Genomic DNA, 19,055 nt, shown 5'->3' on the forward strand with positions numbered 1-19,055 from the left:
AAGATCCCTCCAAACGCAACAGGGAATGGACTCAGAGGCTCCCCCAGGTCGTCGCGGCTTTGAACAACGAGGCGGCCAGGGCTACGGGAATGAAACCCAGGGATGCCATAAAAAAGAAACACGTGGAACACAAGTCCTACGTCAGAAGTTTGAGGGCGGTCGGACTGAAGGAAAAAAAGCTACCCCGCAACATAGTGGTCAGATACCTCTATCAGCCGGGGGAACTCGAAGGTGGCAGTAAGAGAGCCACGGATCCTAACTGGTCTTTGGAAACGTATGAGATTTCGAAGTCCGTCACCAAGGAAGGGCAACCTGTGTTGTATTACCTAGATGGCCCAAGTCGCGGATTTGTCAAGGAAGAGCTGCTCATAGTCCCCAAAGACTCAGAGTAGTGCTGCTCCACGCGCCCGATTACACTCTAGGCATGTCAGTCTTACGTTGCCTCTGCAATGGCCGCGCTTGTTGTTGATACGATCCACGGAGAACTGCTGATCGTCATTTGGGTCAAACCTCCATAGTAGAGGTATGTTACATTTGGCACACCTTGCCCCTTTCTTATAGACGTCGTCCACGCATAGGTCGAATTTGACCCCCGCATAGCGGGGATCCGTACTCTTTTCTTCGTCATGCCGCTTGTAGCGAAGGAGTTTCTTGGCAATGTTCTCCTTTGCTATATCTTCTGGGGTGCGGTCGTAACGCAGTTGCGGCCCCCAGGCTCTTTTTAGTTGTTTGGCATATTCTACACGGCTTACGGCGGTGTAGATAAGGTTGCTCCAACACAGCCGCTGGTCTATGATCCACAGCGTTTCTTTTATGGTAAGCCCCTGCGCGCTGTGGACTGTCATGCAATAACCCAAGCGCCAGTCTGGATGGGAGGTTATTTTTTCCACCTTTTCTATGGGTACCCAGGCTTTATCGTGCGTTACTGCGTTCTGCAGTTGGATGTCGGTACCAGGTACCCAGACGTCTCTTTTTTGCATGCGGGTGTCGTGGGGTTTATAGCAAACAGGTACGGGATGCGTAGGGAAGCGCTCTCGGTGTATATTTAGCAAATCCTTTTGTATGCGAGACTGTGCTGCGCGTTTGCTGCTCAGCACCAGATCTTTAGGATGCCACGTGTAAAGGAAGTCCTCGTAGGACTTCACTCGTACGCGTTTGCGCAGTGTTTTGCATTGCTCGGCATCACTGAGGCCCCGAAGTTCTGCTTTCAGGTTTCTTACTTGATCCTTACTGCGGTAGTCGGTGTTAATTTCCTCCGCATGGTCTACGAAATCTTTCAGCCATTCGTGGGGCATCTCTCCGGCTATTGGAGGAGGCTGGCATGGATCTCCGGCGAATATTACTTGACACTTTCCACGGAGGAATTCTACGAATTCTTGAAGGATTTCTAAAGGAACGGTGCAAATCTCATCCCAAAGTATCACCGGAGGTATGTCGTGGATGGCTTCTGGTACCCACTTTTGGCCATTCCAACGAAAGAAGCTGTGGTAGGTTTGTGCGTCGTGGCCCATTTCGCAGAGTTCTCTTTCCAAACGGTGCGTTGGCGTTAGCACCTTTATCTTAGGAAAGAGTTCTAACACACGCGTCGTCTTACCGCTACCTCCCGTACCGTAGAGGTAAGAGAAGCGTTGGTAGGAAATAGGGTCCGCAACTGAAGGTAGAGGCTCTTTGGTAGGCGTTACGGTGCCCTGGGTGTGTTCTCCGTGATATTCTACGCGGCCTCTCCAAGCTTTGATCTCTTCGTCTTTGACGCGCCATTGGCCACTTTCCGCTAACTCGTCTTCTGTGTAGAATTCTTTCATCTTCTCTAAGACGTACGGTTTCACGTATAAGGAATCCGTGGCTACGCGTGGAATGTCTTCTTTGTCAAACCGCAGGAGCATCGCTAATAGGTTAATGTGCGCGTAGGCTAACATGCTGGCACGCAAATGGTAATACTGCGGTCGATGGTCCTGGTAATAACACAGCGCATTCCATTCGTGCAGCTTATCGTCGACTAGGTAGTCCCATTTCTCTACAGACACCATCGTTCCTTTGTCATGCGCGCGCTTGATGAGGAAGCTTAGCTCACCTTCGTCCGTTATTAGGCGCCGCTGCATATGTTTTTCACCTTCTTTTGCGCCCTGCGTGAATTTACCTATGACCACGCGCGCTGTGGGGTTATGCTCCGGTAACCACTGCGTAAAGGCGCTGTGACAAAGTATGGCTTCATGCGCTGTGTATTTTAAAAGTTTGCGCTCTTCAAAGAACTTCAATAGGGGCACCGGTATCCATTCTTTCTCCTGCAGGTGCTTCCCATACCACGCATAGATTATGGGGTGCAGACCCGCTGCTAATTTCCAGGTGGTCAACCGTACAAACCCCGTTGCCGGTGCGTCGTAGTGACCATCCAACGCAACACGAAAGAACTGCGAATCTGGATGTCCGTAACGGTCGTAATATTCCTTACAATCTCCTAGGCCTTTAAAGCTTGCAGGGTAACAATGTTTCATATCCAGCGACACGTATTCGTCTTCATCGTACTCCATGTTCCACAGACCACCGTGACCGTGTTCTACACAAGCTTTAGCTATATCTTTGAACTCCTCCGGTGTGGATTTCCACCCGTTTCTTTTCTTTGCGGCTAAGAAGTCCAAACTGCGACTGCTAAGCACTTCGTCGGAGAAGTCTTCTCCTAAAGTCTCACAGGCGCTTTGAATGCGCAGCTGTTCCACTTCAGGACGATACAAGGTGCCGTCTTGGGTCATAAATTGACTTCCCTCCGCATCCATTAACCAAATAGAATTCTCGTGCATTAGTTCTGCAAGCGGCGACTCCTTGTAAACGCGCGTCTCCTTCTTCTTTGGGAACCTTAACTCCCTCCACGCATGTGCGTTATGCTGGTAAATTACGATAGGCGCACCCCGGCCCCCATACTTGTGCGTCCCGGAGTAAATGAAGCCGTCGGTGATGTCTTTCACGTGTATGCGCCTTTCTAAAGCAACCTCTAACTTCTTGATGTTTTCAATGGTGGCTCCTGCCCTACGAGTAGCATGCTCCCATTTCCTGATGGCTTCTCTTCTCTTCAACGTAAGCTTACCTCCCCTAGAGGAATCCTCGAAGAACTCTCTAACTGACTTACCCACGCAGTTACCCGGATGCCGCATTGGTTTGAGCTTCTTAACGTCCGGGTTCTTAATTTCATACGCACCGTAAATAACCACGGTGACCGGGTAAGCAACTTCGTAGAACAACATGTCGATGCCCACCAGCGCCCCAGGGCGCGTGTCCTTGTTTAAAACGAACAGGTCCTTCTTGCCAGACGCCCGTATTGGATTCCTGCCCTTTTCTATTATCCACTCGCCGTCTAAATACTTTATAAACGTCAACTCCAGGCGGTAATTACCTTCGGGCATCAAGCCAATTATTCTTTCTGCTCTTTCCTCGCTCATCGTCTCATCCGTATCTCCCTCCATAAACGTTGTGAAGGCAAAGTCGGCGTCTAAGCGGTCCAGCACCTGAGTTCGCAGTCGGCGCACAGTCTTGTTACTAATGCTTTTGATGGTGTCCATCTATATCTAAGGAATATTTTATCCTCCGTTTGCGACACAAATATTTTAACCTTCGCAAACATAGCAGCAGCATATAACAGAACACGGGTAATTCCCGGGCGATTCCAAATGGTGACCGCGAGTCCCCCTTACTGCCTACGGGTTTGGTACGGGTAAGGTGGACAAATCGGATATTTGCCTAAAAGTCCGTAGAGTTGGCTCAGATAATTCCCAAGGGGGCCGCCGTTACGTGGGGGCAGATAATCCCCGGCGTATTCTGAACAGCAGTCGCGAATCCCCCTTACTGCTGCTAATCTCTGGTAAAGTAAACCCCAGGATTTGCATGACCGTTGGTTTGGCGCTTACTTTACTAATTGAGATGACGAAATTTATCGAACTATTCAACAGTGTGACTGAATGCACTGTAATATGACACACGTTTTAGACGCGATGCGGTCAGTTTTAACAACGAGTCCACGAATCGGTGGTCAGCGGTTTTGTAGTACGCATGCTCATTGGTTTTACCGGCGTGCGAAAATTGCACCATCGATCTCGTGGCTCAAAAAGAAACACGATCAACTGGACAGAAATTCTTAAAAACCTCTTTTTTTGGCCTTGATCTTTTTAGTAAATATCATTAAGCCATGGCGTCGTCGACACAGGACTCATCAGCTCCTGATTCATGGGATTCGATCGAAGATCCCGGGCCAGGAGAAGATCCTTCGACACAACTTAAAGGACTCAATATTAATGCTACCCCTTTTGTACCAAACGTTAATGCTCCAGTCTTCGTTCCTTCGTTTTTGAAATCTCAACAGCCACAAGGTAAACGAAAGAATTAATTACTTTGTTATATTATTTCTGTCTCATCTGTCTACTTTGATTTTTCAATCGTGAGTAATTATCTTGTTATTCCCCATAATTTCATTTTTTTACTTGAACCTTAAATTATGTTTTTGGAAGAGTGTAATCCTTATTTTGCTCAAAATATTCTTTTTGAAAACTCAGTTTTACTATCTTTGTTTTCTTTTTCTTAAGAACAAGAGAAGCCTTCGAGTATTAATGCTGCAGAGCCAACTGAAGATAAGAAGAACGAACAAAGTTCTCAAGTTCCCATTGGTAAGCTTTTTGACAGATTTTTCCTTGTTTTGAGAGTTAAGAAGGAAATTGTAGTAAATTCCAATTTGAATGATTAAGATCGTGTGTAATTGTTTACGTGTAGCTTCTCTTTCTCTCGTTTTTTTGGGGGGGGGGGGGGGGGGGGGGGGGGGGAGGTGTAAACAGAGTGAATGGGAAAAAAAAATTAACACTCATTGACTGGGACCTAAGGAAACAATGTGTTTTTGTGGTCCTAAGAAGAAGAAGTTTTGCTACCAGAATTGTTATTCTTTGGAAGTATAAATATAAAGTTTCCTGCTCAGAACGGTTTCCGGGAAACTGTGACATTTTATGAACGTCACATATCATGTGGCATACTCTTAGTCATTGAGAAGAGAATAAAAGTGGACTTTGACACTTGGTATAACAATTTCACTTATAGGCCATCTCATCCTATCCCATTAGATCAAGTTAGCAGTGCACTGACTTTGATCAGTCCAGAGGCTATTTTAGTGTACAGTATGCAGGGCTTAAAATAACTGCTGGATATCAGACGAAAATGCCAGTTGTCCAGCCAAACGGCAAACAGTCAAGTCATCTTGACAGTTCATGCTGTGGTCATACATTAAACAGAATTGTTTATTTAAGTCTACTCTGAAAGGCTTTTAGAATTATACACACCATGCTATTTTAGTCCCTTGATTAATAAGGTGGTCGTGGTAAGGATACAGTACAGTACTTCTGACTTCTGAATACACAGTGGCGGATTGCATTTGATTTGTTTGCGGCGCTGTTTGTTGCCATTTTAAAAATTAAATGAACTCAGTACTTGTGAGTTACCCGCTGGAATTTGGTTTTTCTCTGCAGACAACCAAAAATTTGAAATGTACCAGATAATTTAATTTTGAGATCAAGGGGAGCGAGAAGTAAAATTTCAGTGGGCAGGCCCTCAACGTCAAAATTCCTATGTAAAAAATTAGTCATTCCAGACACTGAAAGAGATTTCTGATATAAATGACTCACCTCACCATCCAGGTTTTTTGATTTTTCCTACTGTACTTCTTGCATGAAAATATTTGAAAACAATTTTTTTGTCCTGACGTCAAATCATGGTAACAGTTTGAAACATAAACAAAGGAAATTATATTCGCTAGTGTGTGCTATTTAAATGCTTGCACTCATAGTTTGTATATTTTCCAATAAATGGCTGTGGTGTGATGTTAATATTCTAATAGTGCAGTTGAAAAAAAAAATTTCTATGTTCCTAGTATGAGATTAACCACAAACATATTGTTAACTAAAATTATTATTTACAGTATTGTGTATGACTAAGAAAAAATGAAACAAAAGCAGAATTAATAAAATCTATGTTTGAAACCAATAAATCTTTCCTTTTTTTATTAAGTTTGTTTTTTGTTTGGTCTGGAAGGCAGCATGTCTTGCCAAACGTTTTTTTTGGCTTATTACCATGTCCAGCGTCCAAGCAGCTGTTATTTTAAGCCCAGTATATCAATAAATTTTAATGTTCACCAGAATGAAAATAAGTGTTTACAATAATAGTGGGGTGTCCACTAAAGAGGATTTGGTTATCAATGCTAAAATATGTCACACATCAAAATGCCTGAATATCATGGGTCAGGTCAAAGATGATCAATTATGATCATATATTTTTTCCATTTGTAGAGGAAGCAACCAACAATGTTGAGGATAATGAGGATGTTGAGGATAAATCAAAACAAGAGAAAGTGGAAAAAGATGAATGGTAAGATTTGTTGATCCATGGCTACATCTTATACTCATTGGCAAATACTGTATTTGAGATCCATTTCCAAGGACAAAAAGCTCTTTTATAATTATTGCTCCTCGCAGATAAAATTCTTAGTATCCATGTATTGATTTCAATAATGTATTGCATTAACAGTGTGAGTCATCTCAAAGATGTGACCAAATAAAAATAAATACATCAGCCTTATTTTTCTATTTTTTTATTTTTTCTTATTTTTCTCTAAATGAAGGACCACCATTATGCATGGTCATTTGAGCCATGTTACTACTGTATTTGAAAACTTATGAAGTACATGTATATCATTATCAATATCAATATTTGTTAGCCAAATCCTTTTGTTTTCTCATGGTGCCTTCGTCTGCCAAATTGGCATTATGCAAAACGGGAAGCCATTTTGGAAAAGAAAAGTTTGCAGTTTATGAGCGTTGCTAGGCAACTGAACTACCAATCATTGTCTAGCTATTCGGCCCCCCAAATTATGGAAAAAATCCCTCCTTCATTGGCCAATCAGCATCAAGTAATTTTGCGCTGTATGTGATAATAGATTATATCACATTTACTTTAGAAATTTAAAACAAAACTTGCTATTTAAATTGGTTTTTTACTGAATGGAGCTTGGTTATTTTTTCAGCTTGTGATACTAAGTAAGCACTCATTATTTTTGTTTGAATCATTTTTTAACAATTGTAATTTAGAGAAAGAAATAGAAGACAAACCCAGCACTAAACCTGAAACTACAAAACCCAAGAAAAAAGAAATACCAGAAGAGGAAGAACCTAATGCAAGGGAACATGTGAATATTATCTTCATTGGTCATGTTGGTATGTAGTAAAAACAAATGTGGATACGAGCAACAATAGACCAAATATCCACTGATTTTCCATTTCAGAGCATATGTCATTCTCTAGAGTATCATTTCTTTGTTTAACAGTTGCACATAAGAAGACCCAAGAAAATGGATACAACCCAAACAAATCTTATTCTCGAGAGAATGACACATGGTTTGAAATGGGCAAAATATTACGCCCCAGGTGGACTAGGTCCATACCAAGCAGCATCTGTTGAAATGATCAAAAATCCAATAATCAACTAATAACACATCATGTCTTTGACTGTATTTAATTATTGAACTCATAAAGTTATTTACAAACTGCCCTGCCCTTTAGATTAGGCAAGAAATTAATGTTTTGGGGTTGGATGAAATTGTTTGGTTTGGGTTGGACTTCTGAAGTGTGTGACAGTTTTAGAATTTTTCAATATATTTACCCATGTTTCTTTTATTTATTACAGACGCAGGCAAGTCAACAATTGGAGGCCATGTTATGTAAGTGCAACAATACAGAATTTTGAATTTTGGAATGGTTTAAGTGTCTCATACTCTGTGTACTGTACTTTTTCATCTTGAAAGTATGATAAAGAGAAATTCACCAGTTTGTGTACTGCAATTTGTTCCAGGTATTTGACAGGACAAGTAGACAAAAGGACATTAGAAAAATATGAACGAGAAGCCAAGGAAAAAAACAGAGAAACATGGTAAATATTATGTTACTATAAGGGCCCTAGAACTGTAAACACTTCAAGTTGATAATGGTTTTTTTTTCCTAGAATTTTGTTCTAGGATTTTGATTGGTTAATTTTTTTCTTGCCCAATGTGATTGGTCTGCCAGTTGCGGGTTATTTCAGTGAATAGAGAGTACATTCTTGCTCAGTGTGATTGGTCTGATGTATGCCTTGCCTTACAGTATATGTCAAGACCGAGATATGCCAAGATGCATGCATGTACTGATAAATACGACTTTCAAGCACATTTTAATCTTTTAAAAATCCTTTGCTAGGTACCTTTCATGGGCCCTTGACACGAATCAAGAAGAAAGAGATAAAGTGAGTATAATTTTTTCATGTTCAAAATGAGCACTGCTTCCATGTACTGTCGCACCACATCACTGGAAGAAATCAATTAGTTCAAGTTATTAACCAATATGAGATAGCTGTTCCCACACCTAAAAATTAGCATGGGCCATTATGATACATTTACACAAAAACCAGTTTAACAGGTTTTTCAAATCCAGTACCAAAACAATGCACAATACCTTTTATGCAGTGTCATCTGTGAAAACCTGTTTAGAACAAAAGACAGCCAGTCAAAACACTGCTAACTCACAGATCAAATTAGAATTTAGAAAGTGTAAGGTCTTGCAGAGGGAGGAAAACCAAAGAACCTGGAGAAAATCCCTAGAATGAAGGGAGAGGCCTAACAAACTCTACTCACATGTGATGCCGAGTCTGGGAATCAAACCCAAGACCCTAGAGGTGAGGGGTGAGTGCAATAACCCTATGTATACTGCTCTTGATTTCCAAAAATGGATGCTTATAATTTGTTTCTTGATCTTGTTTCATTTAGGGCAAAACAGTAGAAGTGGGCCGGGCAGCCTTTGATACAGCGAATAAACATTTCACATTACTTGATGCACCTGGTCATAAAAGCTTTGTACCCAACATGATAAGTGGAGCAGCGCAAGCTGATTTGGGTGTCTTGGTAAGAATACATTTAAGCCTTTTCTGAGTTTGATAAACCTGATGCATTCTGGTCTAGCTTGGGTTCAAACACCATGTACGAGCCATAATGAACAAAAGATGTTTGTATCCAAGGTACACCACAATGCACCACATTTTCTATCTCTGAATATGTCCATGAATACTCCCCCCTCTCTGTTTTCCAATCAGTTCTTGGCAATTTTGTGGCAAAATATCCCATTATGTCACCTGCAGATGGCATTCATAAACTTGGTACATGTCATGTACCTTGGTGTATTTGATTGCGCCCAAAATAGCTTTACAATTAAGTTAATATTAGAACATTTAAAAACTGTGTGAAAAAGTAATAATTCCTCGGCCTTTCCTTTCCAAAAAAGTCAATAAATTATGTACTCTTTTTGCAGTGTATAATTCTTTAATTCTTTCAATTGATTTGTTGCATTAACTGCTCCAACTAGGTTTACTACTGTTTTTTATTATCATTTTCAAATCATTTGACATGTGCGCTCTTTTTAAAAGGTTTGTTGATCTAGAATCAAAGTTTGCCTATGGCAACATGACAGTGATTGCTGGTTATTGTTGCAGAGTTTTTGATGTCTCTTATAATGCAGTGCAAAAACAATTTGCTTACAGTTTTGTATTGGTTTCAGATTTAAAATTCAAAGTACAGTAGTAAAGCAACAAATATTCTGTTTTCAATCCCAGGTTATTTCTGCTCGTAAAGGAGAATTTGAAACAGGCTTTGAAAGAGGTGGTCAAACAAGGTAACAAGATTTGTACTTTTTTGTTGTATTCAAGTGTCAAAGTTGCAGTTCATGCAGTGCAAATATAGTGAAGGTTATTGATGTACAGTTTTGGAGCAATGTGAGTCCCTTGGATACACCTTATAGGAGTCTAGACATTACACACAATACTCACTTCAGGCTCTGTATTCAATGGACTGCCTCTCTACATACATGTACAGCTATCCATGGTCAGAAGGTTCTTGGGAATCCGGATTCTTAAAGTAAAGGGAAGCCATTTTTATAAGGCTAATAGGATATTTAAAGAGACTTCTATGCACCATATGAACCGTACTTACATGTAGGATGGCTTAGTGTTGCAGATGACGACATAAAATGGCGGTCCCATCTCTTTCCAAGACATGTCACCCTCTCTAGATAAAGTTTATTTATTTATTTACTTGTAACTTAAGAAATTGGTAATATTGATAAAAAATGAATGGTGAGATAAAAAAAGTGAGTTAGACATCTTATGGGCATACATCAACCGAGGGAAATATTCAGGTCTAGAAATTATTCATACTCTCACTATGTAGAGGTTGATATTGATGGTAAAGAAAGTGCTTCAAATCAATATACACTTATTTCAATAAAGTTAGTCACCAGAAAAACTACAAAGCTGAGACCGACAAGGATTATGGGTAGATACATTTTACATGTTTCAACCGATTGATGACTGTTGATGGACTTGAGATCTTCTACCAGTTACAGTCTCACTTCCTCTGAGCATCCTCAACTGCTGCAGTTTGTGTCAAAAACTTTAATTGTTGGATATAAAATATTTCCCATGATTCTCAGCAATCACAGCTTTCTAGGTTTTTGGTGACTAACTTTATTGAAATAAGTATATACCTTTTTCACTCCATTCCTGACCCCACCCTTTGAAAGAATTTGGTATTTCTTTGACTAATGTATAACTAACACTGTAACAAATTTCATTCACTAGAGAGCATGCTATGTTAGCCAAGACAGCAGGAGTCAAACACTTGGTTGTGTTGGTAAACAAAATGGATGACCCTACAGTAGAATGGGATGCTACAAGGTGAAATATAACTGTACAAGTCATACATACTGTATTATTATTCTTGTTGTTGTTGTTGTTGTTGTTGCTTCTTCTTTCTGACAATAGACTGTTTTGACCAAATTGACGGGCCACAAAACTGAAAAATGCAAATTCAGTATAATTGAGAAGACAGTTTTATATTTAAAGAGGAGAGTAATAAATTTTATGAATTCTTATCGAAAATTTTTTCGTAGCAATGCATGATAATACTCTATTCTGGTATCATGGCCTGTCAAGTTCCTTAAATCGGGATGTGTATGCAAACTTGAGAAAACTGTCTATTGCATAATCCTTATCATATTTTACAGTACGCTTATAGATATGTATAATGTTTTACTTTAGGTATGAGGATATCCAGGTCAAACTGACACCTTTCCTCAAGAAAGTAGGATTTAATCCTAAAACAGGTGAATACTATTGAAATTGTTTCTTCATCCTCATTATATTACCTTTGCTTCTGTCATTAAATGTTGAAAACTCCCAATACCCCAGTTTCAAATCCTCTGAACATTGCTCAGGGTTAGCCTTGATTTTGTGTACAATATTCATGTGTTCCAGTGAAGGTCCATGGAATTTCAAAGTGTTTGTATTATTGAAGCTGTGTTTTCTTTACTTTACTGTTGGCATTTGTGAAAGTTTCCACACTGAGTAAATGAGTTTGTAATTAGACACAATGGTAATTTGGAACTTGAAAAAGGTCCATTCAGGACATTTTATTGCATTAAGAAAGTTTCACAAATGTAAAATAGAATGTAAATAAAATAGAAAAGTAGAATGTAAAATATTTTTGAGATTCCCCTGATCACTGTACTCATACATTGTATGGGGCTGGAGCCTTCAGTTTTAGAGTATCAGTGAATGGGCTTAGATTGTCGTCTTTCCCCTTCGTTGTCTGCCTGCTGGCCACCTATATAATATTATGCAGTTCATGACTTAACCCTTTTTAACACGCCATTCTGGTGACTATCCTAGCATTATCTTTGGTCAGCAACAGAGCCAAGCTAATTTTATTGATTGAAGTCACTGCAATGTCAATCAACGTTATGGCTAATGGGTCAACTTGATCACATGCTACCCATGTATGATTATGCTGACATAACCATCCAGGTTGATAAAATACGCACTACTTGTACTTACCCTTATTCCTTTCCAAAATTTTTTTGGATTACCACTCTTTTCACTGCTACGCACTGATCGAGACAACAGTCACAACAGTCACAACAGTCACAACAGGGAAATAGGGCAATACACGGCGGACAATCAGAGAATGTAAAGGTACCGACCAATTCATTTGATTGACCAAAGTGTATTACCCAATTTCCCAGTCGCGACTGTTGTCTCGATGAGTACTTAGAAAAGAAAAGAGTGATAAAAAAGGGGTAACAAATTATTATTCACAACTTGATGTCTGCAACAAAGTAGTTTCTATCTTTCAGAGATCCAAGCTGACTGTCCTAAGCTGTGATACAACAGCTAAAGCTTAATAGATTTGGAGATGTTAATAACTAACATAAGATGTAATTGTTTATGTTTATGATAATTTTTTCCCTACAGATATAATGTACATGCCATGTTCAGGGTTAACAGGAGCTAATATTAAAGAACCTGTGGATCCTAAAGTTTGTCCATGGTATAGGTAAGATACGAGTATACTTATTTGCATGGCATGTTTCAATCTTGGTTTACGTCATATGTTTACATAATATTCTGATGACTTGTTTATGCTGTATCGTGGTAAATAAAAGGACATTGAATGCTAAACCATTGGAAATTTGTTGAATATCCATATAACATTGTGAAGTAATTATGTGATGTGCTGCTATATCCTGTGATGGTCTTTCTTTTTGTGTAAATAAAATCAATACCGAAATAAAAGGAATAAAACAGCTTTTTTACAGCACTTTGGAAGCATTGTAAGCACTTGCCTAGATTTTTCTTACACAGATTTTTCTTACACTTCTTTAGTGCTTACTTCACAGAGCCTTAAAAACAGGTTTTTAATTGTTTTTCTTGCTACTTACGATGTATCTATCTATTCATTTTTATTTATTTATTTTCCAGTGGGAAACCATTCTTAACATATATCGATGAGCTGCCAACACTAGACAGATCAGTTGATGGTCCAGTGAGACTGCCCATAGCAGATAAATACAGAGTGAGTTGGACATGCAATACTGCATGTATACTGACATCAGGGACACTTACATTTATAACCCGCTCTAACAACCTACTGTACATGTAGTTTCATATTCTCTGTGGTGCAGGATTAGCATCGGTTTTCAATAAAATATTCATGAATGCATTTTATTGATTAAAGCAACTTTGAAATTTCAAACAGTTGGTATGGTTAAAATTGTGCATTGTTTACTCTACCATTAATTGTGAATATCTTGATAATGAAATGAGGCTAACCCTGAATAATTATTGTCAGTGTACACACAGGCAGCCCAATCACTTCCTCTGTGGTGTTGTAATATTTGAATAGCGCAGCGCAACCGTGACGTCATAAAAACGAAGACAAAGGCGAAATTTGGACAAACTTACAAGTTTACTTTCAGCAGATAATTTTCACAGCCGATCGCAGTTGATCTTGGTTTTCATGGGTTATTTATTGTAACTTTAAGTAAAAATAATAAAATCGGTTCGTATAGATCCGTATAATCCTCGTAGTGGTTAAACAGAATGCAATGTTTGTCTGAATCTTTAAGCTATTTTTAGAATCAGTGCGCTGTGCTATTGAATGTGAACATCACTATTGTGCTTTGAATGTAAAATTAGTACTTTTAAGAATAAAAACGACTTACCTCTATAGCTTGTTGTATCTTTTGATGTTTTGTGTAAAGAAACTCCAAACTGGCTTCAAAATCAGCAAAACATCAAAAGATCATCAAGATATCATCCCAGCTAGTGACCAATGATAAATTATTTCTGTACTTTCCTAGCTCATGAATAAATTTTTGTATATTTATATTTTATTTTTTAATATTTCTTAACATAATTGTCATTACTTTGTTATGTTTATTTTCAGGATATGGGAACTATTATATATGGAAAACTTGAATCTGGTACAATCAATAAAGGACAGTCATTAATATTGATGCCAAACAAGGTAATACATACAAACAATAGCAATTCCTTCTTTAAATTCAATGGTAAAGAAAGCTGTCAATATATGCTTTACTTTTTCTCAACCTGCCAAGGGCAGATTTTCAATGAGTCCAAGTCCCCTTTTAGTTTGGGATTCATACATGTATATCCTCAGAATGCAGAAAATAATATGTCTGTAAGCCATATTATAATAATCTCGTCATGAGTATACCCCTAGACCTTGTCTGGTTTAGTCCTGCATAGCCATTTGTAAGGTTGGTGTGATGCCAATTTTTCGGGTGCCCTTTTCTTAGATTTCTGGATTCCTTCTACCTTGCTTTGCAATAGACCTTTCTCACTTGTCACCCATGTTGACTGGTATAATAGATTTTTGCTCAGCTACTGTAGCCTTGCGTTCAAGCTCTTTTTTTCCATTCAAGCACTTTGGGATGAGTTTGAATGCCTAAAGATAAAGGCTTTAATCCTTCTGGGAAAAATAAAGGCTTTAATGCTTGTGGGAATAAACATGGCTGCCGCTTGACAAAAGTCTATGTGAAGTTTCTTGCATTGTCAGCGAAAAAGAAACTTGTACTTTCTATGCTGTGTCATGACAACAGTGGACAACACTGATGACAAAAACTGTTGGAGATAATTAATACATGTCTGTTTGAACTTTTCTCAGTGACACTTTGAAAATTGCACCTATACACCCATACCAGTGGGCACAAAAAAAAAACACACCTCTTTTTACTGTAACAAAAACTAAAATTAATACCTAGCCATCATGCAAAAATAACATTGCAGCATTACATGTATAGAACGTTTTCACTCACGCGAGAAGGCAGCAATAAACAGTAGAAACTTTCTGCACAGTTTTTGCATAAAAATAGAGATAAATTCCCGGAGGATAGAAAATGTATTGTTTTGGTACCCCTTAATGGTCGCTGTGATGTCACGTGAAAACGCTCTATTAAATGGGTGTTAAGCTGTACATTGTAGAGGTCCCTTAGAATCGTTTCATTATGATTTTGATTCATTCAATTGCAACATTGTTTGTTTTTGCCCAGGTGTCTGTAGAAATTGTTACTGTTGTCTATGATGAGGAAGAGAAGAACACAGCAAGAGCTGGGGATAATGTCAAAATTCGACTAAAAGGTGTAGAAGAAGAGGTGAGTTCAGATGTTAATATAATAATAATGATGATGATTGATGATGATGATGTTGAAGATGTTGAAGATGACAATGAGGGTGATGAGGATGTTAATGATGTGGATGATGATGACAATCCATGATGATGATGATGATGATGATGCATGGCATCAATCCATTCTTTTGCCCAAACGTCCATCCCTCCATCAATTGTTCCACATTTTGTACAGTATGTACATGCATTTTCCTGTCTTTTGTTGTTGTTTGTTTACTATTTGGAGCAGGTTAATTGTGAGATTATGCAGCTTCAATTCTATTATTTTAATTATGACATTACTGTCATTTGCATTACTATGTGGCCACCCCAGACACAGATCGAGTCGTGTAGTTTGCAATAGACTGCCGTCAATCATTCATGTTGACGCCATTTATACATGTTTGGACCAGTGAGTTGGCTTTTCTATCAAACTTTCTCAGTCAAATATCACGAAGGAAAGTTCCGAAAGCGATTGCAAAGAGTTTGAGTATATCCAAGTAGAATGAGGTGTTTGATTGATGGCAGTCTTTTGCAAACTACAGGATGCGATTTGTGTCTAACTACAGGATGCGATTTGTGTCTGGGGTGGCTGTGTAGCAATGCAAACGATGGTAAGAAATGCAGAGGGCACCTACTTTTTTATATAACTTTCTGCTTTTCAATTTGAAGCAGATCTAAAAAGCAATTGAATTTGCTGGTAGTCGGAACAATAAGTGAAACACCAAGACTTCAAATTATTTGAAAATGTAAACCTGCCACTCTATGCTTTATTAATTTTCTACATTTTCCCACTTTGGCATCCCACATTTCAAGATGCACACCATTTCAGTAAAAAGATATTTTAGTAAAAAGATCTATCAAACACTTTTTTATCATTTGCATAATTATCTGTGTTATTTTATTATTAGGATGTATCACAGGGATTCGTTTTGTGCTCTCCTCACAGCCTGTGCCATACAGTCAGCAAATTTGATGCCCAGGTAGGATCTGTTTATACAATTGGGCTATACAGTCTTTTATCACAATCATTCTTATAGAACAAGAAAATTTGAGCTGTTTACTGCGGTTATCCATATTCTGTGAACTTGGACATTCCAACAGCTTGTTGTGATATTGGTTTTTTGCTGCTGCCAGCCAACAACATAAAAGGCACTAACTGATTTGTTACAGCGTGCAGCTTGTAACTACCGTGTTTAAAGAATATCGAAAACCGGAGTAAGTTATCAGAAAAAAGTAGATATGTATGATACTACACTGCTCATCGAGAAACCGTGGGCACTTTCAGTAGAAACATTACATGAATCATTTGTTGTTCTTTGGCCAATCAGAATTGATTTCCTAACCACAAGTTAATAGAAAGATATTGTTTTAATAAGTGCTGCAAAAATATACTCTATTGGCATTTTTTGCGAATCAGGGTTACACTGTTAAGCGGTAAACTCTAACGAAAAATACATTCTCTTTTGTTTGTTTACTGTGTAGGTTGTCATTCTGGAATACAAGTCTATTATCTGTGCAGGTTATCGAGCTGTTCTACATATCCATACTGTCGCAGAAGAAGTATGCATCACGGTAAGAAATCTTTTCATAGCTATACATAGCTATAAGAGGCATCACCACCACCATCTCATCACCATCACTATCACCATCACCAGAATTATAATTATGAACACCACCACCATCATCATTGTATTATGATAATCTTTACTTTCAATGAAATTAATCTACATAATAGTATGTAAGAATACTCACTATCTCACACAATCTTATCACCACCACACCACCACACCACACCACCACACCACCACACCACCACACCACCACACCACACCACACCACACCACACCACACCACACCAGACGACCACGCCACGCCACGCCAACCACCATTACCTATACCAACTACTATACTGTATCTTGCTACATCATGACCATTGTCCTTTTTCTCAGCAGGTTCTTTTCGAATGGTCTTTGACAATTATATTAAAAGTCCAAATATACTTGCTTTTTTAGGCCCTAATTGCTCGACTCGATAGAAAAACTGGTAAAAAAGAAGGCGAGAGACCGCGATTCATAAAACAAGAACAAATAGCAATCGTAAGACTGGAGACACCAGGAGTTATCTGCATTGAAAAATTCAACGATTTCCCTCAGATGGGTCGATTCACGCTAAGAGACGAAGGTGAGTTCAAATCCTAATAAGAAAGCTTCTGAGACTGTTCAAGACTTGTTCAAGAATGTTCAAATGAACATACAGACCCCTTTATCTTGGACGTAATGTTTTCCCATTTCAGACCACGTGCCTTTCCCTAGAGTTTTTTAAAACCTTTCTGAAATAGTTTTAGCCGAGACTTCAAAAGATTTTGTAATCATATTAAGTTGTGTTCGTTAGGTATAAATCCATAACATGAGTTATCTTTTCTACGTACGCCAAAACGACAAATAAATCTTCAGAGCAGACACGTGAATATGGATACTACTCAAACGAAGAATATTATTCTTGAGAGAAAAACACGTGGTATGCAGTGGCAAAAATACTACACGCAAGGTTAAGAGGCCTATTAGCACAGTGTAAAGTGATGAAGAGGCCAGGTGGTACTGTACCCTTGATTCCTACATAATGCAAATGCGTGTATGATTGTTTCAACTTCCCCTCTATAATAACTAATCATGTATTTATATCATTTATAGGGAAAACGATTGCCATGGGAAAAGTCCTCAAATTGTTACCCGGTTAAGAGAATAGAAGGCCAAAACAGAAAAAAACACAAATGGAAAGAGATATAAAAACATATCTTCGGGGAATATTCTTGTGCAGTGCACGAACTTCCGTTAAAGGAAAACAGAACTGAGTACATCGGTTATAATAAATGCTCAAGATATTTCTGAACGGTTGCGTTTAAAGATTGTCCTGTAAATCGGTCAGAATTGTTTTTGTTCAAAGATGCACTCAACTATCAAAATACTGTGAAAGAGAAATCGCAGTTGAAAACTACAATATGAAACACTTTTTAGGTTATTGTTTACAAAGGTCTTTCTTTATTCGTCGCCAAAAGATGTACATTTATGCAAACTAAATATCATGGCGCTTTTCATATTCGTGCGTTTCAGCGGATAACTGCAGCTTGGCACGACTTTTAGTGGCTTGGCTTTCGTAGAAATACTACATAAACTAAAATGGTTTTGAAGCTATTTTTGATAGACGAAGCCAAATCCAAGCCTCATTGAAAAGAAATTATAAACCAAATGTACCACCAACGTGGATATTCAATCAGCATTTAATGACGGCAAACGTGAAAAACTTTGTAAGATCAGTTAAAACGAATCGCAAAAATGTCCAAGTAGTATGTAAACATGAATAATTGTCTTTGGTGAGATGGAAAAAGGTAAAGTAAAATGCGGGGAAACGATGAAAACGTGAAGAAAAAACGCGAATATTGGCCCAAATATTGTTTTTTATTGAGGGAGGATGGGGGGTAGTGGGAGGGAAGGGCTGGGGTATGGAGGGGTGGGTCATCATTGAATTTGAGGGTCAAATCTGTTGGAGAAAGCTAGTTCTTCGTTGTTTTTATAGGAGGGTCATGAATTTCTTGTTGAGTGAAAGGGCGAAGTCTGCAACCATTTCTAAAGAGGTTACTACGAATAACCCAGCCCTCCCCCCATAAAAATACCGTAACTTCCTTCAGGTGTGCTGAGATTCACCTGATTAACTTTTCAACAAATATTTGACGTTTTTTTTTTGGTATCAAGTGCATTTGAATTTAGATAAAATTTTCGTTTTCCTGCCACATCTTATTTAGCAACAAAATATAGAATATGCCTTGAAAAATGTTAAGGTTTCAATTTATGTGCAATTGTTCATCTAGAGGTGATGAATGTATTTTGAAAGTTCGTGGTAATACCAACTGAAACCATTTGCCTTCATAAAGCAAATAAATTGTTTTAAAGTATTCGATCTTGCCTTGTGATCTATTCAAAGAGGTTTCGCT

General features: G+C 38.6%; 1 protein-coding gene across 1 annotated transcript; it reads left to right on the top strand.

Moving 5' to 3' along the window:
- The first annotated feature begins 4,068 nt into the window (after positions 1 to 4,068).
- Positions 4,069 to 18,501, top strand: LOC116298033 (eukaryotic peptide chain release factor GTP-binding subunit ERF3A). The gene is made up of 19 exons (XM_089031903.1): positions 4,069 to 4,355; positions 4,569 to 4,649; positions 6,312 to 6,387; positions 7,108 to 7,235; positions 7,705 to 7,738; positions 7,870 to 7,947; positions 8,250 to 8,295; positions 8,816 to 8,950; positions 9,655 to 9,713; positions 10,678 to 10,773; positions 11,137 to 11,201; positions 12,349 to 12,430; positions 12,856 to 12,949; positions 13,823 to 13,903; positions 14,949 to 15,050; positions 15,976 to 16,047; positions 16,550 to 16,639; positions 17,080 to 17,248; positions 17,758 to 18,501. Exons 1-19 carry the CDS (start codon positions 4,175 to 4,177, stop codon positions 17,802 to 17,804), a joined length of 1,716 nt encoding a protein of 571 aa, XP_088888029.1. The 5' UTR covers positions 4,069 to 4,174; the 3' UTR covers positions 17,805 to 18,501.
- Positions 18,502 to 19,055: the final 554 nt, after the last annotated feature.

Source organism: Actinia tenebrosa, unplaced genomic scaffold (genome assembly GCF_029948245.1).
Source record: "Actinia tenebrosa isolate PJP-AT-01 unplaced genomic scaffold, QUT_ActTen_1.0 PGA_scaffold17__23_contigs__length_9995812, whole genome shotgun sequence".
Taxonomy (NCBI): Eukaryota; Metazoa; Cnidaria; class Anthozoa; order Actiniaria; family Actiniidae; genus Actinia; species Actinia tenebrosa.